General features: G+C 40.7%; 1 protein-coding gene and 1 pseudogene across 2 annotated transcripts; one reads left to right on the top strand and one right to left on the bottom strand.

The window, feature by feature from the left end:
- Nucleotides 1-13,315: 13,315 nt before the first annotated feature.
- On the top strand, nt 13,316-18,071 carry LOC132114677 (fizzy-related protein homolog). Of its 2 annotated transcripts, XM_059522933.1 has the most exons (15): nt 13,316-13,512; nt 13,703-13,772; nt 14,307-14,423; nt 14,571-14,702; nt 14,823-14,886; nt 15,089-15,219; nt 15,313-15,392; nt 15,470-15,653; nt 15,756-15,821; nt 15,898-16,000; nt 16,430-16,614; nt 17,128-17,361; nt 17,484-17,588; nt 17,686-17,778; nt 17,869-18,071. In XM_059522933.1, the coding sequence occupies exons 3-15, from the start codon at nt 14,346-14,348 to the stop codon at nt 17,908-17,910; spliced, it is 1,497 nt and encodes a 498-aa protein (XP_059378916.1). In that variant the 5' UTR covers nt 13,316-13,512; nt 13,703-13,772; nt 14,307-14,345; the 3' UTR covers nt 17,911-18,071. The 2 variants fall into 2 exon arrangements, with proteins under 2 accessions (XP_059378916.1, XP_059378917.1); XM_059522934.1 differs by lacking the exon at nt 13,703-13,772 and having other exon boundaries at nt 13,317-13,512.
- A 1,404-nt stretch (nt 18,072-19,475) lies between these two features.
- Nucleotides 19,476-23,350, bottom strand: LOC132115022 (HAUS augmin-like complex subunit 5; annotated as a pseudogene).
- Nucleotides 23,351-23,826: the final 476 nt, after the last annotated feature.

Here is a 23,826-nt window from a genome sequence, read left to right as displayed (position 1 = left end):
GAGTGCTTCGGATCTCTCTCTCCGCGCTACTAAATCCGCTGCACAGGCCATGGGACGGGTTATGGCTTCCGCTACAGTGGCTGAGAGGCATCTATGGCTGACGCTCTCAGACATGGCAGAGTCTGAACGCACTGCGTTCCTCGACGCCCCGCTGACTCCCACTGGCCTCTTCGGATCTTCTGTCAAAGAGTCCGTTGAGAGATTCGTCGAGGACCAGAAAGCGTCGCAAGCATTCAAGCACTTCCTCCCGAAGCGCTCCGGTTCTGTAGCGAGTCGTGCTAGACCGGCCCCGCAAAGCTCTCAGCCACACCCCCCGCCTCCTGCTGCTTCATCGCAATAGCGTCAGCAACGCAGCTCGAGACCCCGTTCTCGCTCTACCGGCCGTCGCCCCGCGCCGCGGGGACCACAGCAGAGGATTACGGTGAGGCCGGAAGACTCGAAGCCATCCTAGCACTCCTAGGAAAGCACCGGTGTACGAGTCCCGCCGCGGCCGAACTCTCACCCAAGCGCGCCGCTGTTTCAGTTCCAGGGATTGTGACTGTCTCAGCGTCTTTTGCAATGTGCAAGCCTGTACAGTTGCCCGCTTGCCTGCACACAAAAACCGTTATCACGGCTACCCAGATATTTCCCGAAAAAGGTGTAATTTCTGGTGTCCCGGCCATGGCCATTGGTGCTATAAATGTAGTGACGATACCCACTGCTCAGTGCCCATCTCCACATATAAGCACAGCCCTTCACACAGGGCTCGCGCCCATAAAAGCGACTTAGGTCGATCGCGCGCACTACATAGTAAACGTGGCAACTCCTCAGTGCCCACAAACACTATGTCACACACGTCATGTGGTTTCTGTAAAAACGAAACCCGTGCACGTTCGTTCTGTCCAGGCAGACAGCGAGTCAAAAGCAGTAAATGTGCACGCTTACAGCCCACAATTACTCACAGACAGCACGAGTCCCACGGGACCCGCTCAGCCCTCCCTCACTCGGTTAAGCACCGTAGAGGGGTCGAGGACGAGCGATCTGCCCGCTGTGATCAGCGCGCTCCCCGTCTCAAATGTCACAGGCATAACGCCCATGTTACAGCACATCGAAGCGCTGCCGTTGCCCAGCCAACAGAGCGCGCTTCGCATCCAACCCTTAGCCATTCATGCAGACGCATGGTCAGCGCTTCCAGGGGTTTCGGATTGGGTGCTAGACATTATAAAGAGAGGCTACTCGCTACAGTTTTTTCGACGCCCTCCACGCTTTTTAGCGCGCGTCGAAACTACGGTCAAAACAGAAGTAGCACACCTACTTCGAGCCGAAATATCAAAACTGTTGAGCAAAGGGGCTGTGGAGCCTGTATCTCAAGCTCAAAGCGAAGGGGGGCTGTACAGCAGATACTTTCTAGTGCCCAAGAAAGACGGGGGTTTCAGACCCATACTGGATCTAAGACAGCTGAACAAAGCATTGGCGAAACCCAGTTTCAAAATGCTTACAACCAGGAGACTCCTCGCGCATATTCGCAGAGGAGACTGGTTCATGTCGATAGATCTGAAGGACGCGTATTTTCAAATACAGATAGCGTCACGTCACAGGCAATACTTGAGATTCGCCTTCGAGGGCCAGACATACCAGTATACAGTCCTGCCGTTCGGCTTGTCCATGGCTCCTCGTACGTTTACGAAGTGCATGGACGCAGCGCTCGCTCCTCTCAGACTCAGAGGCATGCGAGTGCTGAACTATTTGGACGACTGGCTGATTCTGGCTCAATCACGATCAGAGCTCGTGGAACACAGGGCCATTTTACTCGATCACCTCGAGAAACTTGGTCTCAGTGTCAACTGGACGAAGAGTTCGCTGAACCCCAGTCAGGCGATACTGTTCTTGGGTATAGCTCTGGACTCACGCTCCATGACGGCGCGGCTGTCGCCACAGCGCGCGTTTGGCATTCAGCGCGCAGCGAGCTCTCTCCGCTGCGGCGCGACCTTCTCGCTCAGAGAATTTCAGAAGATGCTAGGTCTCATGGCCTCAGCATCACCAGTTCTTCAGTTGGGCCTGCTCCGCATGCGCCCCTTGCAGTTCTGGCTGAAAGCGCGAGTACCGTGCAGAGCGTGGATATCCGGTCAGTTGCGTCTCAAGGTCAATCAGAGCTGTGTTACAGCCTTGAAACCCTGGACAGCAAACGACTGGTACCAATCAGGTGTAAGCCTGGGGACTTCCTCGAAAGTGAAAATGGCGGGATGGGGAGCGCTGCTCGAGGGCAGACCGTTCTTTGGCCTGTGGTCAGAACGGGGAAAAGCTCCAACATATCAACTGTCTGGAAATGCTGGCATTAGAGAACGCGCTGAACCGCTTTTGTCCTCCAATCAAGGGCCACCACGTCTTAGTCCGTTCGGACAATATGTCTGTGGTGTCCTACATAAATCGCCAGGGCGGTCTCAGGTCCCGAAACCTGTACAGGTTGGCGGAACGCCTCCTGGTTTGGGCTCAGCGCAACTTGCGCTCGCGGAGAGCAGTTCATGTGCCTGGGCTACAGAATCTGGGTCCAGACAGAATGTCCAAAAACAACATTCCCACGGGCGAATGGTCTCTACACCAACAGACAGTCCAGCTGCTGTGGGAGAGATTTGGCAGGGCGGAAGTGGACCTTTTTGCGTCCCACGAAAACGCTCACTGCCCCGCGTTCTTTTCCAAGAACGAAAGCGCACTGTCTCAAAGGTGGCCGCGCTGCCCGCTCTATGCTTTTCCCCCCGTCTCCCTCCTTCCGCAGGTGATAGAACAGGTGAGGGAAACAAGATGCTCAGTACTGCTTGTAGCACCACTTTGGAAGAACCAACCATGGTTTCCAGATTTGATGCAGTTAGCAGGCACTGCCCCGTGGCCAGTGCCGTTGAGGAGGGACCTCCTCTCGCAAGCCAGGGAATCGATTTGGCACCCTCAACCGGTGTTGTGGTCCCTCCATGTGTGGGCGATCAACGGTTACCCGCTGATCTCTCAGTGGGAGTGCTAAATACTATCACTCAGGCTAGAGCTCCGTCGACTCGACGGCTATATGCCTCGAAATGGTCAGTATTCTCCAGCTGGTGCACAGCTCGGGGAAGTTCACCCCTTAGTTGTGAGGTGACGGAGGTTCTCTCCTTCCTACAGGAGCTGTTGGATAAGGGCAGAGCCCCCTCCACGCTCAAAGTTTACGTGGCGGCTATCGCAGCGTTTTCTGAGACAACGCTCGGTCAGTCAATAGGAAGGAACGATTTGGTCATCCGCTTCCTTAGAGGAGCTAGGAGGCTGAATCCTCCCAGACCTCCGTCAGTCCCTGTATGGGACCTCTCGACGGTTTTGGAGGCCATGAAAGGTTCCCCTTTCGAGCCTATCCAAACGATTAGCCTCAAATATCTGTCATTCAAGACAGTGTTCTTGTTGGCTCTCGCTTCAGTGAAGCGTTTGGGTGACCTGCACGCGCTCTCAGTGAGCCCGACGTGCTTGGAGTTTGGGCCTAATGACTCAAGGGTCATACTCAAACCTAGGCACGGTTATGTGCCGAAATCCCTCAACAAGCCGTTTCGGGCTCAGGTTATTTCCCTGTCTGCCCTGTCGGTGTCAGGAGAGGATGGAGACTCGAGTCTTCTTTGCCCCGTTAGGGCTTTAAGAGCTTATGTGTCTCGCTCTGCTGTCTTCAGACAGACTGAGCAGCTGTTTGTCTCGTTCAGTGGACGTTCCAAGGGAATGGCTGTTTCGAGACAGAGCCTATCCAGATGGATAGTTGATGCTATAGCGTTAGCTTACGCTTCCAGGGGCCTTCAGTGCCCACTGGGCGTCAGAGCACACTCCACAAGAGGCGTCGCCTCATCGTGGGCATGGTCTAGTGGGATCTCCTTACAGGATATATGTATGGCGGCAGGATGGGCCTCGCCGTCTACATTTATCAGGTTCTATAACCTGGAGGTTCCCGCCCTGCAAGCAAAGCTGCTGTCGGTATAGTTGAATCAGGGTCCTGATTGGAACTCTGAGATCGCAAGCGCTATGCGCTGCCGACTGTTATATGGGCAGTATTGCGTAAGACCCACATTACCACATTGGTCAGGCCTTGCCTTAATTATGTGATGTCATATTGCCGCGTCTACGGATGCTGCTAGATATGGGACGGAGGGTCCCCCCCCTCCTGTTCTAGGACTCTCTGTGAGTCCCTCTGGTGATTGTGCACTGTAAATCCTGGGCGTCGCTTCCAGGTTTATTGGTGTGTGATCCCTGCACGCACGGCGCTTTACATTGGGTTCCCGTAGCGTCTTAGCTAAGACGCAGTACGAGAGAACTCTCGTAAGAGAACGTACTCGGTTACTAACGTAACCTCGGTTCTCTCTAGAAGAGGGATCGAGTACTGCGTTCTCTGCCGTGCGTACGATTCACTCTGGTTCGCTTCGGCGATGAAATAAATCAGGTGAGTCAGCCTTTTCGAGCTCCCTTTATAGGGCTAGGCCACACCCGTTTGTGGCATGGCATGGAGGGCGCGGCGCTCGATAGGCTTATGCAGTTGCCGCAGAGCAGCCAATGAGCGAGCGAGCCGTCTCGCCTATGGCTGTGTGCTGCTGCAAATGCGCTTTACAATAATTCAAAATTAAGGATAATTTTTTGCTTCAGTGTATCGTGAAAAGAGACTTTTCCCGTAGCGTCTTAGCTAAGACGCAGTACTCGTTCCCTCTTCTAGAGAGAACCGAGGTTACGTTAGTAACCGAGTACGTTATCTTGGATACCAAAACTATGTTGCTGTCATTTCTGTTGTGTAGACACTGCCAGTGTGCTTTGAGGCGCCGGTAGGCATTTTCAATTACTTTAATGCCAAGGTTCAGCTGGACATTGAAGGTTTGTTAGATTTGGTGATAAAGAATAGCATTGCAGTAGCCAGGTCTCAAGCGAATAACCCGCATCCACCAGCAGCAGAAATCCCAACTGTTGACCCATGAGTTCTTTGCGTGGCTGAGAGCAGAAGCCTCTCTGTTCTGCCAAAACCACAACAAACGTCCCAGAAGGAGCCTTATCCATGCACCACACGCTGAAGCACCACAGAGTGCCATCATGGCTAGGGTTGTAACGATATACTGGTATGACGATATACCTTGATCTAAACATGTACGATTATCATACCGTGTACATTTGCTTATCTACGGTATTGGGAGAAAATAACAGACACAGAATCTCACCTGCGCCTAGGCAACACCTTTCCACTTAACTGTACTCTTGCTCCACCCACACGTACAGCGGAGACAACATCAGAGACAGAGGCCGTTATCTCTAAACTCTATCCCATGTCGAAATATGAGTTCAAACTGGCACTAGTATGGGAATACTTTTTATATAGAACAGACGAATGCTTATTTGTCATCGAGGGTAGACACAGTTTACAAAAACTGTGGTCGGAAAGCGGCTGCAAAATGAGGAAATGCATCGAACATGTTTACTTATTCAGAATATCATCCCTCTGTACAGATACAGCCTTGTCCCATTTAAATAAAAAAAAAATTAAAATTAAATTAAATGTATCCATTTAGCAGACGCTTTTATCCAAAGCGACTTACAGTGCATTCAGGCTATCAATTTTTACCTATCATGTGTTCCCAGGGAATCGAACCCCCAACCTTGCACTTGATAGCGCAGTGCTCTACCAATTGAGCTACAGGAACACTTAAACCATTTATTACTTAGGGTTTAAGTAATATTTTTGATGGATTTGATGGATTGATGAATAAATCAAAAACAAAGCTGTAAAGTAATAACAAAAGCACTGCTATATAAAATATAGGCTAATCTGTTTGTGTCGTGTACTACATACTCAAGTATGCGCCGGCGTGGCTTAAAGTGCCATGTTTAACAGTGCTGCTGTCTCACTATCTGAGGACATGAACACAAAACACTGACAGAACAATTAATAATCATTTCATCATTTTATATGAGAAGACCACTGTCAAAAACAAATACATTCTGACACTCTGAATTTTAAAATAAAAAATACTATCAATTTTATCGTCTTTTACTGCTGATATTTGCTTTTTTTAAATGGTATTTACTGGTTGTATTATTACGGTGGACCCTATTTTTTAACATCTTGTTTCTGTAAAAATGGATGTTTTTAAAAATCTTAAAAATCTACAGATTTATACTGTGGATTCCAATGTGCACAACCCCAAAAGATGTAGTTTTACTCAAATAATACCGTAAAATCTAAGGTTTTCAGACATTTTCAACCTTACAATATTTAATTGTAAAATGTATGCATATTTATTTGTTTTCACAGAAAATATTTATAATTTCATCATTTTATTACAGTAAAAAACAAAGTTTTATCCAGTCTCACAATTAACGGTTATTCAATCTATTCTATCTATTCTATCTTAAAATAAAAGTCCGATTTTTAACTGGAAGAAATTGACAGAAATTACGATTGTAGTATAATGTAGCCTACTTCTAAAATAATAATAATAATTTACATAAAAAGATTTTAGGTATATTTTTCCCCCTCATTTTAATTTAGTAAATCTCTGTTGTGCAACATTAGTTAAATTGTTACATTTTTATCCATTTTTATGCAGTATATTTGTAATAAATTATAAAAGTACAGAATCTATATACAGAAACCAGAATTTATTAATTTGTATGTATAATTAATGACAAATCTAAGTTATTAAATTAATACATAATCAGTGATTAAATTTTCTTGTTTTTGATTAATGAAATTTGAATAAACACATGCTTTCAAACATTTGTTCAAAAAAAAAAAAATTGTTTAATACCGTGAAACTGTATAACCGTGATATTTTCTGAGATGATTATCATACCGTGAAAATCTCATACCGTTACATCCCTAATCATGGCATGATTGTGATTTCAGGAACGTCTACAGATGTCTTAGAACTGCGTAGCAAACATATACAGAAATTACTGTTTACCGTTCTCGTGCTCCGGTAAATCAGGAAAAAATGCCTTCGATATCTGATTTGTTTGTGAATTTCAGCTCGCCTGTCTAGTATGTAACGTTAGTTATGAATTTCGTCTTTTCGCCGCCTAATTTTAGATGCAAGTAAATATTTAATCTCCGCAGCATCTCTCGTCTCCCCTTGCATGTTTTCAATAAAAAACGTGGCATTTTATGCAACGTGCAGTAATAAACACTCTACACAGTGGAATGTATTGTTTTTGTGATTTAGGACAGCGGCACAACAAAAACGCTCCAACGATGTGCATAAACTTGGAGCCCCACTTCCGGTCTTCTTCTTCTTCTTCTTCTTCCCTTTTTTTGGCGATTTGCACCAATTTCGCGCATTACCGCCACCTACTGTTCACTCGATCCGGAGACTCTAACCCCTTTCCCCATCTTCTTCTCTCTCCCCTCTTAGTAAATTTATATGCTATAACCAGCGCTGCGTGTTCAGCTCCTCTGGTTTAAAAAAAAAAAAATTATAATAATAATAAAAACAAAATTTCCTTTCCTCAAATCCTATTAATTAAACCGGTGTTCTCTAAATATTTAAACAATGCTTCTCTGTTGTTACTCTGTACTGGGTTTAGTAAGTATCTCAAGATATTACCAATCTCTTTACTCTGAACTTCTTCTATTAACTTTTCTCTCTCTTCTTTATATTTCTCACAATACATAATTACATGCTCTACCGTTTCATCTCCTCCACACCATTCACAACGTCCTGTCGGATGCTTGGATATTAATTGCATCGTTTTATTAAGTCCTGTATGTCCTATTCTTAGTCTGGATATTATGTTTTCCTCTCTTCTACTTCCACCTGAGTACCTACTTTCCCCCACTTTTGGCTGAATTTTATACATATGTCTTCCTTTACGTCCTGTTTCCCACTGATGTTGCCATATTTGATTTATTTGTTTTTTAATTATAGCTTTTATTTCATATCTACTGTATGGTATTTCCATTTCTATTCTTGTGTCCTGCATAGCCTGCTTTGCCAGCTTGTCTGCTGCTTCGTTCCCTTTCACCCCCACATGAGCTGGAACCCACATGAATATGACCTTTACCCTTTTTTGCTGTAACATATATAATTCTTGCAGAATTTCCACTACTAAATCTTGTCTAGTGTCTGACTGCTGTGCTTTAATGCACATAAGAGCGGAACTTGAGTCTGAACATACCACCACCTCCTTTATTCCTGCCTCGCTTATCCCTCTTAATGTCATCATTATTGCAATTAACTCCCCTGAAAACACTGATACCCTATTCGAAATCCTTAATTTTCTTGCTATTTGCATTTTTGGTATGACAAATGCTACCCCTACTTGTTCATTATCTGGATTTTTTGATGCGTCCGTATATACTTGTGTTATATTTCCATACATTAACCTCAGGTATTCCCTAACCTGGATTTCCTCCCATTCACCCTGACCTTCCTTTTTTCTCTGTTCCAGCATCTTTAAATCCACTGCAGGCTGAGGCAAACTCCACAAAGGGACTGCTGACAAAACCACTCTTATAGTAATACTTAACTCTTTTATTTTCAACTCCTTTACCAAATCTCCAACCACCCACCCAAAACTAGTGCACTTCCTTTTTTCATACTCCCAACACTGCTGTAGTACCCTTAAAGTGGGATGTGATTGTTTCTGTCCCATTAGGTTTGCCCAATATACTGCCGTTAACTGTTGTCGTCTTAGCTTGAGAGGCATGTCACTTACTTCTACCTGCAAAGCTGAAACCGCTTAGGACGGATATGCCCCACAACAAATCCTTAAAGCCTTTGCTTGAATTCTCTCTAATTTATCTAGATGAGTTTTTGCTGCTGATCCATATACTATGCTTCCATAGTCCATTACCGATCTGATTAATGTAATGTAAATTGTTTTCAATGCCAGCCTGTCTGCTCCCCATACTTGGCCCGATACACATCTCATTATATTCAACACTCTTTTACACTTATCCTCCATCTCAATGTGCCCTTTTCATGTGAGTCTGCTGTCTAACCAGATTCCAAGAAATCTTATTTTGGATACCCTTTCTAATTTGTGATTATATAACTTTCATTTTATCTCCTCGTCTCTTATTCTCTTATTAGTGAAATAGATTACCTGAGTTTTTTCCACTGAGAATTTAAACCCCCACTTAACAGACCATTCCTCAACTTCTTGTAATGCTTTTTGCATTTTACGCTCAACATACTTCATATTCCTCCCTCTGTACCACAAAGCTCCATCATCTGCAAATAAAGATCTGCATATATTTTCCTCCACTCTCGTAAACACATCATTTATCATGATTATAAAAAGCACTGGACTAATGACACTCCCCTGAGGAGTGCCATTCTCTATCACCCCTTTTGATGATATGCTCTCTCCCACTCTCACCTTAATTGATCTGTCTTCCAGAAATTCTTTAATCTAATTATACATTCTCCCTCCTATCTCCATATTTTCCAATTTCAGAAGCAACCCTTCTCTCCACACCATGTCATACGCCTTTTCGATGTCAAAGAACACTGCTGCCACCATCTCTTTATTAACCAATGCCTTCCTAATATCTGACTCCAAACATATTACTGGATCCATTGTTCCTCGTCCGCCGCTAAATCCGCTCTGATTTCGAGATATCTTATCTCCTTTTTCCAGACAATACTTTAATCTATCTGTAATCATTTTCTCCATTATTTTACATATTTGGGATGTAAGCGCTATTGGTCTATAGTTTGTTGGAATACTATGATCCGTCCCTGGTTTCCTTATAGGAATAACAATTGCCTCTTTCCAGCTTTTAGGTAAAACCCCTTCCATCCATATCCTGTTTAAAAAGTCCAATATTACAACCAATGCCTTTTCACTTAGATGTTTTATCATTCTTGAACTTACTCCATCCTGTCCAGGTGCTGATTCTTTCATTCCTTTTACTGCTCTCTTCAATTCGGTCATTTCAAAAGTAACATCTAACACACTGTCCATAGTTTCCCTTCTTTCTTTTATTGTTGGATTTCTTTTTAACATTTCTTCCCGTACTCTCTTCCTCTTTTCACACAAATTTCTAGATGAATTAACCTTTATAAACTCCTCTTAAAACATTATTGCCTTCTCTTTATCTGTTACTGCTAACTTCTCTCCCATTTTAAGCACTGGTATTTCAATTTCTTTCCTTATTCCTCTCATTTTCTTAATCATATTCCATATCTCTTCTACTGGAGTACTTCTCCCTTATTCATTACAGAATGATCTCCAACAATCTCTTTTTGCCTTCCTTACCACTCTCCGTACCTCTGCCTGAGCCGCTTTGTACTCAATTAAATTTTGAAAATTATGTGTTCTTTGTAGTTTCCTATATTTTTTCCTTTTCTTTCCTATTGCTTCATTGCAATCTTCATTCCACCATGGAACCATTTTCGATTTCCTAATTCCTTTACCCTTTGGTATATATTTCTCTGCTGCCCCCCTTATTATAGCGATTATGCTATTATTCGTTTCCTCGATACTTTTCCTTTCTGTTTTTTTCCATCATACTCAATCCCTCTTCACTTACCCTCATAAAATCTGCCCAATTAGCCTTTTCATATATCCATCTCCCTGACGCGCCCTTCTTGTTCCCTTTTCCATTTCCACTCCCCAGTATTGTGATTAATAATGGATAATGATCGCTACCCACTGTGCATTCTCTCAAAACTTCCCATTCCGTTACTCCTCCTAACACTCCTGACACCAATGTTAAATCTAATGCTGATTCTAATCCTGAATTGATACTTACCCTAGTTCCACCTCCATCGTTGAGACATACTAATTCCCTTTCGTCTATTAATGCTTCTACTACCTGTCCATTTACATCCACTTCTGTCCCCCCCCAAAGAGTACTATGTGCATTTAAATCCCCACACCAGATAACTCTCTCATCACCCTGACCTTCTATTTTTTCCAATTCATTCATTTCTAATCTTTTGCATGGGTTATAAAAATTTATTATAACATGCTTCCTGCCTTGGTCCCATACTTCAACCACTACATATTCCATTATTTCCCCTATTCCTACTTTCCTATATGGCATTCCTCCTCTGATAAATGTCACACACCCCCCTCCTTTACCTTCTTCTCTATCCCTTCTCACTGTCGTGTATCCCTTCAGAACAAATTCAATTCCTGGTTTTAGCCAAGATTCCTGGATACAAATCACATCCGGTTTCATTTTCATTTGATTTATATATCCTTTGAACTCCAACCCATTAGCAAAAAGGCTCCTTGCATTCCACTGCAGAATTAATATCATCCAGATTAGTAACCAACCCATGATTCCTGACTTTGCTGAGACTCCAAAGTTAGACCATCCCTAACTTTCTCCCATGTGAGCCCTTTGATACCTAGAAATCTTTCAGCTGCCTTCACAATTATTTGAATCATTTCTGTTCTTTTTCTGTTTGAGCCGTACAGTTAATTACTTCTGCCATAAACAAAACAAAATTCTTCTTACTTACTACTAGCTCGTCTTCCCTGACTCCCCTTTCTTCTTCCAGCCTTAATTGCTCTCCTGCTTCACCTACTTTCTGTCCTCTTATATTACCTCCTTCTATCCTCTCCTTGCTCCTCCTTTCTACTAGTTTCACTGCTTCAGCATATGACATGTTATTTTTTTCCTTCTCTTTCTGTACCTCTACCGCTTTCTTCCTAACTATGCAGCCCCAAAATGCAACATTGTGAGCACCTCCACAGTTGCAGCATTTTGCCTCCACACCTTCCTCACATCTCCCATAATCGTGTTCTCCTCCACATCTCGCACATCTCTTTTTTCCCTTGCACATGCTTGCAATGTGTCCATATCTTTGGCAGTTATAACATCTCAATGGCGCCTTCACATATGCTCTTACCGGGAAACTTATATACCCAATTCTCACCCTCTCTGGTAACACTTCCTCTTCAAACTGTATCATTACTGATAGACTATCCACTCTTTCTCCATCCTTGTTCATCTGCAATCTTCTGACTTCTCTTACTTTCCCTCCATCAATATTTTTCTTTATCTCTTCCGCTGCCACCTCTAATGGCACTCCAGAAATTACCCCACTTACCCCTGTCTTTCCACCTACTGGTTTGCAACTTAATACCTCTTGTTTACACACCTTTTTGATTTTTATTGCTTTTACCCTTTGCTCATCATTTCCACATATCACCAACAATGCTCCATCCTGCATTACTTTTGCATTTTTTATCTCCCCTATCAACTTCTTTAACTCCATTGTCAGAGCAATCGGACTCACCCCTATCATTCCATGACCCTCTATAAACCTAACCATTACTTTAAATTCCTTCCCTCCGATCCACCCCTCTTCACTACTTTCCCCTGAACTTCCTGTTGACACTTCTTTATTTTTATTTTTCCTTTTCCTAGTTCCTACAATTGTAAAAGTTCTTCTCTCCTCTACATTTCCCCCACCTACCTCCATCCCATCTCCTTCTCCTTCATCTGAATCTTCACCACAATCCTTAGTCTCTGGATCGGCCACATTCTTTTTATTCCGAGACTTAGTCATCTCTTTCTCTCATCTGTCCCCGGTAAACAGGGGCTGCGTCCTGGTGTTTTCTGCTGCACTTCCCGGTTGAAAATCTCATGCACACCCTTGGTTTACACTACACACAGAGTCTGTTTAAAGAACGCCGTTTTCCGCATCAGAATCTCAGTCTCCGCGCCAAAAACCCGATCCGCGAGCAACGCTTTCTCTTCCAGACTCCACGTCCCATCAAACTCACTCTCTAAACTTGAACCCCACTACCGGTCTCCTGTGTTCTTATCAAAATAAAAGTTTGTTTTAGAACAATGGAAAAGGAAATAGAAATATAACATAATTTTATGAATTTACCGCTTTGATTTACCTAGTATCTCTTATCTTCTCTTATCTCTTTCTTCTTTTTGTATAAAGGAAATAAGGTTGCATTATAAAATAAACTAGAAGTAGTATTTGAGTAATAGTACTGTACTACTATACTTTATAATTTGTTTTACTCGAGTTCTGTTAAAACCAAAACCGAATACGTGTTCTATTACTCAATTACATTTAAATGGGGATTACTTTCTTTAGTTTTTAACGGTTAACTGAAAAAGCTAAGAAAAGGTTTTTTTTTACCTTAGAACACTTCAGTATGATTAAATTTGTGATCTTTTATGCAAGTATTTATTTATTTATGGCACTTTTTAAACTTTTAATTCTCTTAATTTAATCTTTCCGTAACATATAGTTAGCCCTTTTTAACCACTTGCTCAATATGACTTTTTTCCCCATATATAAAAATAAATAAGTTTAAGTTGACCTTTTCGCTTTTAAAAACAGCAACGTTTTGTCTTTTTTCAAATTTCGTGACGTCAGTGTTCAACTCAGTCCCATGATCCCTTGCGGTGCCATCGATAACAACAGCTTCGATTTGCTAACAACATCGGCGCAGCGTATTTTATATCCATTATCAAATATAGTCGCATTTTTTTTCAAGGTTGACACTCGATGCGTTTGGTTTGGATAAAGTTCTGCTGATCAGATTATAAATTCACCGAATATCGTAGTCAAGGTAGGTCCTATGACTTGGGTCAGATTAGCCTGACTAGCTGCTCAGTAATCCATTGTGAAACACCAAGATGCTAATAATCAGTGCAGGACAAAACTACATCTTCTGTTATTTTATCAATGTATACATTTAGATAGTCTTGGGTCAGCTGATATATAACGCTGACATATTTTTTTTCCACAAATGAACACAGACGTTGATAGTTAGCCGTGTTGACAAATGAATCTAGTATCTCTTCATTCAGGACTGAGAGCAGCTGTGGGGTAATTATTTCTGACATTATATTGATATTTTGTCTTTACTTTTCCTGTTTGTAAAGAATTTAACTTCTTTAATCCGTAATAAAAATGTCATTGTTTGCTTAGGCCACGAAACGATTGCATTTAAGACTATGTGTCTTTAATTAAAATGTCATGAACTGGGAATCGCAGTCCAGCACATTCTTGTCTCTCTATGTTCCTATTGTCTGGAAGCTGATGATTGAGCAGCTGTTCTCTAACACCTGTTAAAGGGGTACTGAACAGATGGCATCGGCTGACGAGTCTTGTAGCCTTCTGCCTCGTCAACCAGACATCAGATGAACGCCACCTAAAAGTCTAGACCTTTAACATCGTTGTGACCTAAATTTAAATTTAAAATTAAATGTATGCATTTAGCAGACGCTTTTATCCAAAGCGACTTACAGTGCATTCAGGCTATCAATTTTTTGCCTATTTTATGACCTTCCCTTAAAAAAATGTTTCTCCCAAATAGTTTTTTAAAAATGGTTTTATGTTGTTTCCATGAATGCAGTTTAGGCACCGTGCCCCTGGATCTCCACATTACCAGATATCTGAATGACATCCATGGATCAGGACTATGAGCGCAGGTTACTGCGACAGATCAACGTCCAAAATGACAACACCAGTCCCATGGTAAGTCTGTCATCTTGAATATTCCAGACTTGAAATTGGATTATTTTGATGTGCTATTTTTTTCTGTGCCGTTTGAATGTTTTTAAAATGATAAATTTCAGACCTTTTTGGTTTGATCTGATTGCTTTTTTTTATTTTTGTATACAGAAAGTAAGAGATGTGATCTGTCATCTGACTCCCACCCCTGAGTCACCGCTATCATCACCAAGCAAGCATGGAGACAGATTCATACCGTCTCGAGCTGGAGCTAACTGGAGCATCAACTTCCACAGAATAAATGTGGGTGATACATAAAAAAAAATTATAAATACTAGTAATGAAGCTTCCAATTAGCTTCCATTTGATTTTATTCAAAATAATGGTAAGTGTCAAGTTCATATTTCTTGACTCTATTTACAGGAAAATGAAAAGTCACCAAGCCAGAATAAAAAAACCAAAGACGCAACATCAGATACTGGCAAAGGTGAGCGAGAAGAGGATTGCATTGATTCTACCTGTGTAGTCTGTTTTAATAAAGCTGATCAGTCATTGGTGTTATCTTTTTTATATAGAGAGACAGACTATGCTTTAAATGAACCTCACTGTTGATGGATCACGTTCTCAAATATGATACTCAACCCTCTTGTGTTTTGCAACTCGAGTAAATTCTGTTGTTTGTCTGACAGCGGACGGCTTGGCATATTCTGCCCTTTTGAAGAATGAGTTGCTTGGTGCTGGGATTGAAAAGGTCCTGGATCCTCAAACAGAAGATAGAAGACTACAGCCCTCCACACCCGAGAGGAGGAGCCTCTTTAGTGTAAGTCTCTCATATCCGCTGATCTGTTCATTTGATGCCACATGAGTGTTTTGATTTGTGATTTTAGCGCCTACTTTGTGTTTGTGTGTACAGTATTCACTCAGTGCCAAAAGATCCACACCCGACGATAACAGTGTTTCCCCGTACTCCCTCTCCCCTGTTAGCAGCAAAAGGTAAGCTGAGGCTTCTCCTGAAACATGTGATTAGTAAAATGCATTGATTTAATTGCATGCATTGTTTTTGTTTATAGTCAAAAGCTTCTGCGGTCACCAAGAAAACCCACACGCAAAATTTCCAAGATTCCTTTTAAGGTGCTAGATGCACCGGAGCTACAAGATGATTTCTACCTCAACTTAGTGGACTGGTCCTCTTTAAATGTTCTCAGTGTTGGGCTGGGGACTTGTGTTTATCTTTGGAGTGCCTGCACCAGTCAGGTATGCATGAGACACACTGGCTGTTTATGCAAATTTAGGGTCATTAAATACCAAGTGAACACTTGAACTAAGTTGTGTGTTTTTTCTTTGCTTTGTCCACAGGTAACGCGACTATGTGACCTATCAGTGGAGGGTGATTCAGTTACATCTGTGGGCTGGTCGGAGAGGGTGAGTTAACCTTTATGACTTGGACTATCAGAAGTTGCTTTCTGGGTTTTGTAGTCTGAACGTTCTTCTCTCATAGGGCAATCTTGTCGCTGTGGGTACACACAAAGGCTTTGTACAAATTTGGGATGCTACTGCCGGCAAAAAGCTGTTTGCCTTGGAGGGACACACAGCAAGAGTTGGTGAGAATTTTTTGGAATGACTGGAAAATTATAGAAAAATCATTGTAATTCATTGGTCAAGATGTAAAAGTTTGTAATATTTTATTCAGCAAGTATTAATTAAATTGATTATTAATTGACATTAAAGAAAAACATTAAACATTAAAATTGACATTAAAAAAAAACATATAATTTTTTTTAACTCTTTTTTTTTTTTTTTTTTTTTTTTTTTTTTTTTTTTTAATGAGTTCTGTTCTTTTCATCATTTTGTTTCAGTGGGGAAAAAAATGTATCATGTTTTCCACAAAAATAATAAGCAGCGCAACTGCTTGTCCTCAAACATTTGAACTGTAGGACATATGATTGCTCTTAAGCTTCTTGTCAGTTTACTTTCTCATGTGCTTCACATTCTAGTGAAATGTGTAATGTAAACCTGTTATGAAATCTCAGGTGCACTGGCCTGGAATGCAGATCAGCTGTCATCAGGCAGCCGGGACCGGATGATACTTCAGAGAGATATCAGGACGCCCCCTCTGCAGTCAGAGCGCAGGCTGCAGGGCCATAGACAAGAGGTCTGCGGACTCAAGTGGAGCACTGACCATCAGCTGCTGGCCTCCGGAGGAAATGACAACAAGGTGATCTGACTGCTCTCTCTCTCTCTCTCTCTCTCTCTCTATATATATATATATATATATAGATATAGATATAATTGAAATGTACCATATTTTTTGGACTATAAGTCGCACCTGAGTATAAGTCGCATCAGTCCAAAAATACGTCATGACGAGGAAAAAAACATATAAGTCGCATTTATTTAGAACCAAGAGAAAACATTACCGTCTACAGCCGCGAGAGGGCGCTCTATGCTGCTCAGTGTAGACTACAGGAGCACTGAGCGGTATAGAGCGCCCTCTGGCGGCTGTAGACGGTAATGTTTTCTTTTGGTTCATTTCTCTCGGTTCATGTCAAATTAATTTTGATAAATAAGTCGCACCTGACTATAAGTCGCAGGACCAGTCAAACTATGAAAAAAAAGTGTGACTTATAGTCCGGAAAATACGGTACAAAATATTAAAATATATTAGCACAAAAAAGATTTTTAGGAAAAAAGCATTCTCTAAAAGCATTCCTGTGTTCGATCCCTGCAGCTGTTGGTGTGGAATCACTCTAGTGTGTTACCAATGCAGCAGTACACAGAACACCTGGCCGCAGTGAAGGCCATCGCCTGGTCTCCTCACCAGCATGGACTGCTGGCCTCCGGAGGGGGAACGGCAGACCGCTGCATCCGCTTCTGGAACACTCTGACAGCGCAGCCACTGCAGTGTATCGACACAGGCTCACAAGTCTGCAACCTGGCCTGGTCCAAACACACCAATGAACTGGTATGTTAATTCTATTCAACTAACCAAATGCTCAGTGTTGATGTTTTTTGTTGGTTCATTAATGCTGTAGAATAAGACAAACAGTCATGATGGTGTCTTATTGCAAGTTCAATTGTCTCCAGGTCAGCACACACGGTTACTCTCAGAATCAGATCCTCGTGTGGAAATACCCCTCGCTCACTCAAGTTGCCAAATTGACCGGCCACTCGTACAGGGTGCTCTATCTGGTTAGCACTTCTGCTGTTTTATTTTAACAGTTGACACACTTTTTGTAAATAAGTATTTTTAAATGCTGTTTAGTGATAATATCCCTTTATCTTGAAGGCAATGTCTCCAGATGGAGAAGCAATAGTGACTGGCGCAGGCGATGAAACTCTGCGTTTTTGGAATGTATTTAGTAAAACACGATCAACAAAGGTAAGATTCTTTTTTTTGTTTACATTTTTGTTCAACTCTGGCTGTTCTCAAGTTCATATCCTCAGTTTAATTCTTTTTTGTGTCTTTCAGGAATCTGTGTCCGTTTTAAACCTGTTCACCAGAATACGATAACTGGGCTTCTAAAGCGGATCGAGTCTTTATAACATATCTATGTCATCAGTCACACGCAGTGGACTGAGATCTACACCAAAAGATCTACGGGTCTCATCCACAACACTTTTTTTCCCTTCCCTGACATTTCATTTTAAGTTAAAATGTTATGTTTACTTTTATGTGTTCGGTTCATGATTTTATGTGATTGTTTTTGGTTACAGAGAAGTGTCTATGATGAATGACATGTTATCCAAGCCTTAAGCCAGAAACAATGCCATTGAATCAGGGTGTGAAGAAATATTTAGCCATTGTGACACCGCTGCCTCTGGAATCATTTGTAATCATTCTGTTGAGTGATCTTTTGATTGTGAGAGTGAAAAAAATGCATATGAAAAACAATTCAGTTTTTAACTTCAGTTGCTTAAAAGTGATACTGAGTATTATAAAACACCCTGAAAAAAAATGCCTTTTTGTCATTTGTTGTAGAGTATAATTAGCAAGTTAATGTTCTTTACAAGGTTTGAATCCATAAACAGGAAAAGTATTTCTCATACACTAGAAACGTTTCCTAAACTGGGCTAGGGGGGTTGATGAAAAGCAAATAATGAAATCATGAAAACGTTAAAAAAATAATAATAATAATAAAAAGTGGTTCGGCTCACAAAAACGTTTGGAAATCTCTGTACTGGAAGGTTGTTAGATGCACAGCGGGTTAGAAATTCCTTCTATATAGCAAGTCCTGATAATTGTTTTGCTCCCTTTTATTTATTTTTTTGAAGGATTTCTGTCTTAAAACATTTTGTAACACAATTATTGGATTATTAAAGCAATGGCATTTTTATGTCAGAAATGACTAAAACACATTACTCTCGCACTACTGATGTAATACATACTTTATGTTCAGCAACAATGAATTAAATTATAGATTAAACTGACATTCAGCAACAATGGATTGAATTGATCAAAAGTGATAGTAAGACTTTTAAACAGATACAAAAAAAAGATCAAATAAATACAACCTTAGTAAGTGAGATGCCTTTCAAAAACATGACCGCAGATTTTTCAACGATAGTCTGTTAGTTTCTTAATTAGCTTTGAAAACAGCCCGACATTTTACAGTTCACAGTTTAATTGTGTTAACAAATCAATGTTTGGTCTAACCCATAGAAGTACCACCACTGTTACAATTCATAAGAGAATTACATAAACATAAGTTCCCACAAGAGGGTACTGAGGATAAAAACACAAAACCCACACTGGTAACAGCACAAGCATTCAGCATCTTATTAACTTCTACCTTCAGTAGGGAGATTCAGGACACCACAAGACAAAAGACATACAACTGCTCCTTTATTCAAGTGTCTATTAAATTATTTGAGAAATCCAGAAAAGGTGCATAAAATATATCCTCAAGAACAAACTGAATATGTTGCAGAAAAGTAAATACCTACTCAGGTTATTTTGAGTGTAAAGTAAGAGTAAATTGAAGAAAGTATGTACAGATAAAGTTGCCCAACATAAACTTTGATCTCAAATGCAAAACTAATTCAGGATTCCTTTGTTGCCAGTTTCCATCGTTGAAGCTACTGTTGGAAAGTCAGTCCCTCTCTCTGCATCTCTGACAGGGCAAACTGACCAGGCTGCTCCCACCTACACAGACAAAACCAAACAGTGCGTTCATTTGATTAAAATCATTGTTTGAACAGTTTGGGATCAATATTGATGCTTTAACTATTAGTTACAAAATATTCTAACTTTATCTCATTTCTGAAGTTTGCATCATTGATTCTGTTTAATACTGTGAAGCTGGTTAAAAGCAATCCCTACAAGTATGAAGCACTATAAAAACAAAGGTCATTTGATAATAATAATAATAATTCATTACATTTATATAGCGCTTTTCAAGGCACTCAAAGCGCTTTACATAGTCTGGGGGTATCTCCTCATCCACCACCAGTGTGCAGCATCCACCTGGATGATGCGACGGCAGCCATAGTGCGCCAGAACGCCCACCACACACCAGCTTACTGGTGGAGAGGAGACAGAGTGATGAAGCCAATCAGCAGATATGGGGATTGTTAGGAGGCCAAGATGGTCAGAGGCCAATGGGCGAATTTAGCCAGGATGCCGAGGTCACACCTCTACTCTTTTCGAAAGACATCCTGGGATTTTTAATGACCACAGAGAGTCAGGACCTCGGTTTAACGTCTCATCCGAAGGACGGTGCTTGTTGACAGTATAGTGTCCCCATCACTACACTGGGGCACTAGGACCCACACAGACCACAGGGTGAGCACCCCCTGCTGGCCTCACTAGCACCTCTTCCAGCAGCAACCTAGTTTTCTCAGGAGGTCTCCCATCCAGGTACTGACCAGGCTCAGCCCTGTTTAGCTTCAGTGGGAAACCGGTCTTGGGCTCCAGGGTGATATGGCTGCCGGCAAATGATTCCACAAAGAGCCCATGTTGGAAACATTTGAGAGCATGTCATGTCTTACCAGTGTGTGATGTAGTCTTCACTTGTTCTGTGTAAAGAAGGCCTTTCGAGCACCTCTGTGAGCTCACGGGCCCGTGGGAGCAGTCTGCAGAATCTCTTCATCCACCATCTTCACACGCTGCCCCAAAGCTGAAATAGACATCAAAATAGCATTTTCTCATAGCAAGGCTATCTCTATGCTCTTTTTCCATTCACAAAAACAATGGTCAGTACTAAAATAATAATAATTTCCCAGCAGCACCTGATACATAGTTGGCTGAGGAAATTTTCACCTGTACACTGGATCTGACCCGTGTGCCGTCCCTGCTTTTCTCATCAAAGCTGTGAGTTCAGTCTCCAGCTGCCCACATCTGTTGTGAGCCTGAGCTAATTCAAAAATAACTCTACTCCACCTCATCCCAGGAAGCCAGCGAGCAAACAAAAAAATACAGCCTGAGACACAAGAGAAAGAAACTATGCATTAAAATGACCAATTAAATGATCACCTGCAATAGACTGAGTAATAAGCAATAATCAATTCACTAACATGATTATTTATAGAATGGGTTTTTATAATCTACATTATAATGTAAAAATATACCTGAGATCCGAAATGTCATGCTCTACATTCAAATCTGCAATCTTCTCCTCTAACGCCACCTGCTGTCTAGAGGTCAAGACTTGCAGAGCCGAAAGCACTTGGTTTGGAGGATGAGAGCGTAGAACATTCTTGTAAGTTGAGATGTGTAGAACAAAATCCCTGACATGCAGACACAGAAACAAACATGCATCCTCCTAAAATAAGTGTCTTCATTTAACTCCACTGCACTCGTCCAGTGCTGGATCACTGCTTTTCTTTGTTCATGAGTAAATCTAGTTGAAAAACAAATACATTTTTATCAACAAGGCAAAGTGATAAAGCTCATCTATCCACAATATCAGCATCAAATGCCTGTGTGTCTTACTTAGTGGACAGATTCACATTGAGTTGACTCTCTAGAAGGCACTGGAAGAAGAGAGCCCTCTCGCTGCAGAGCTCTTTCACATCTTTCTGAAATGAGAATGAAATGGTAATCCATGAGTTACAATCAGTGGAAAGCCAAGTTTAACCAAGTGGTCAATTGGAATTTGACTAGTTAAAATTATCCGATTAGGCCCCAAGTAAAAGATTAGTGAAAATGTAGTTAAAGATTTTATAACTACACCACCTAGCTTTCTCAAATGAAGGCCATTTAAAAGTAGGATTTTTTAAATTTCAGAATTAAAACTGACATCAGCAATGGCAAGAGGCCAAAAAAGTAGCTATTATTATAATATTATAGCGTCCATCACAAACACCATTCAATACAGCAACACTTACTAAAACCATTGGCTCTGCTCCAACTTCACTGTCTGAACTGTCAGATTGACCGAACACCAGCTTCACCTTTGCTTTCCTGGACAAAAAGAGAAATATGCCCTACCATTCAGAAATTAATGCATTTATTCAGAAAAGATGCACACATCATCACAGTACAGCACATATCAGCTTTAAAACATTGTTTCAATTGATCTTTGAGAAAGCTGCAGTAGAAATATGACAGTCTGAAGGTGGCTCACTTGGACAGCTCTTCCAGGGTATTCTGTTGGGTGCCAATCATGTGTGTCTTCTAACAGTTTCTCTCCTCAGAGCAGCGCTGTCTAAAAGAATCCAGAAGGATCTGTCTGTGCCTGCTATCCATAGTCATCCCAGTTCCTGTTCATGTTCTGCTCTGCTCAGAAACAAGGGAAGAAATGTATTAGTTACAACAGCAACAACATAAAATACCATACTCTGATGTATTTTTAAAAAGGATATTAAACCATAAACAAATTATAAGCTTTGAGTGAATTTTCAGAACACATCATTATAAGATGAGGTTACAATTATAAGCATATCTCCTTTAAAATAACATATGTTGCATTGTTTACAACAAAATCAGGAATGTTTATTAAGAAAGTAATCAGATAGCATTTAGATTCTATGATGACTGCTTTGGTTCACAGCCTGTAGTATGTGTGTAATACAGATTTATGTAGTATAAAAGAGCATGAACAGAAAGACAGAATAAGAACATTCACCTTCAATAGCAATCTGATCCTCCACTCTACTGATCTTTGTGTCCAGTTGATTGAGTTCAGTCTGAAGGGCATCAGTCTCTCTCTGAAGATCAAGCCTTCTTGAATATTTATTTAGATTTTTCAACTGTTTAAGCTACAAAGATTAATTATCTTTAAGCGGTGCTTACAAATCCTTATAGAAGCAGCATAAAAAAGTGCAATCAAGTACTCTTCTTTACCTCTTTATCTTCTAAAACTTTGTACCTTAGGATTTAGACAGTCAAGAAACAATTCCACAACTCAAACAACCACAAGTTATTAGAGTAAGAACTTGATTTTCAACATTTTGACACAACGCAGTAAAAATATATAAATTGTGGTGGGCCTCATAAAACAACCATATGTAAAATGTTCTGTCATAAAATCTGTGATATTTTAAAATAATTTAGATACGATTGTAGTATTTAAAATAATACTAGATGAAAAACTCCAAGTATTATACAAAAATTCCAAGTATTATACAATTTGATATAATTTTGGTTTGATATATTTTCAGTTTTCATTTAAGTTTAAGTTTTGTTATGTGCTTTTGTCATTTTTGAACATTTCTATTTACATTCTTTTCTTTTTCAATCATTTTAGTTACGTCAACTTAAGTTTTATAAAAAATTTTTACTTCAGTTAGTTGCAGAGGTAACATTTTAAGTTTCTTATCGAACATTTCGTGCTGGCCTATGGTGCTATACTCCTACAGGTCTTCTTCTTCTACTTCCTCTACATTAAAAAATCTGGGTGTTATATTAGACAGCAAATTGTCTTTTGAAAATCATATTTCCCATGTTACAAAAACAGCATGTTTTCTTCTTCTTGTGACTTTTTATGATGGTTGGCAAAAATTTCCGCCATCTACAGAGCTAGAGTGTGGTTCATCAATGGGACAGGAAGACAGCCTAAGCTGAGAAAGAGAAAAAAACAACAAACAAATAAATATATATGTTCCAAAAAAGAAAAAAAAAAGAAAAAAGGAAAGGGACCACTAATAATAAATTGCCTTCATAATCCTCATAAACAGACGCACCTTTCTTAAATATTTCATTAATGCTTTATATAGGCTACTCTATAACTTTTCAAGCCATTATTCAGCAGTTTTTCAGTGTCATATTTCATATCCCCATTTTATTTTAACTCTTCCCCCAGAATTATTGTTTCTGTTTATTAATTTTGATAAACATATATATTTTCAAGAATCGGCTAAAAACACATCTCTTCCATCTTTATTTGTCCCTCTTTCTCTAGCACTCTATCCTAAAAAAAACAAACAAACAAAAGCTACCTAGCTTTAAAATTTTGTTTTCTATCTGTTTTTTATTTTTATTGATTAT

The sequence above is a fragment of the Carassius carassius genome, chromosome 34 (assembly GCF_963082965.1).
Source record: "Carassius carassius chromosome 34, fCarCar2.1, whole genome shotgun sequence".
Classification (NCBI taxonomy): Eukaryota; Metazoa; Chordata; class Actinopteri; order Cypriniformes; family Cyprinidae; genus Carassius; species Carassius carassius.
This window is presented reverse-complemented; position numbering and strand designations above follow the sequence as displayed.

Coding starts and splice junctions, on each gene's coding strand:
- LOC132114677 (XM_059522933.1), top strand. CDS start 14,346: ATGACATCCATGGATCAGGACTATGAGCGCAGGTTACTGCGACAGATC. Junction 15,654..15,755: donor GGAGTGCCTGCACCAGTCAG/GTATGCATGAGA, acceptor CTTTGTCCACAG/GTAACGCGACTATGTGACCT. Junction 16,615..17,127: donor CCGGAGGAAATGACAACAAG/GTGATCTGACTG, acceptor CGATCCCTGCAG/CTGTTGGTGTGGAATCACTC.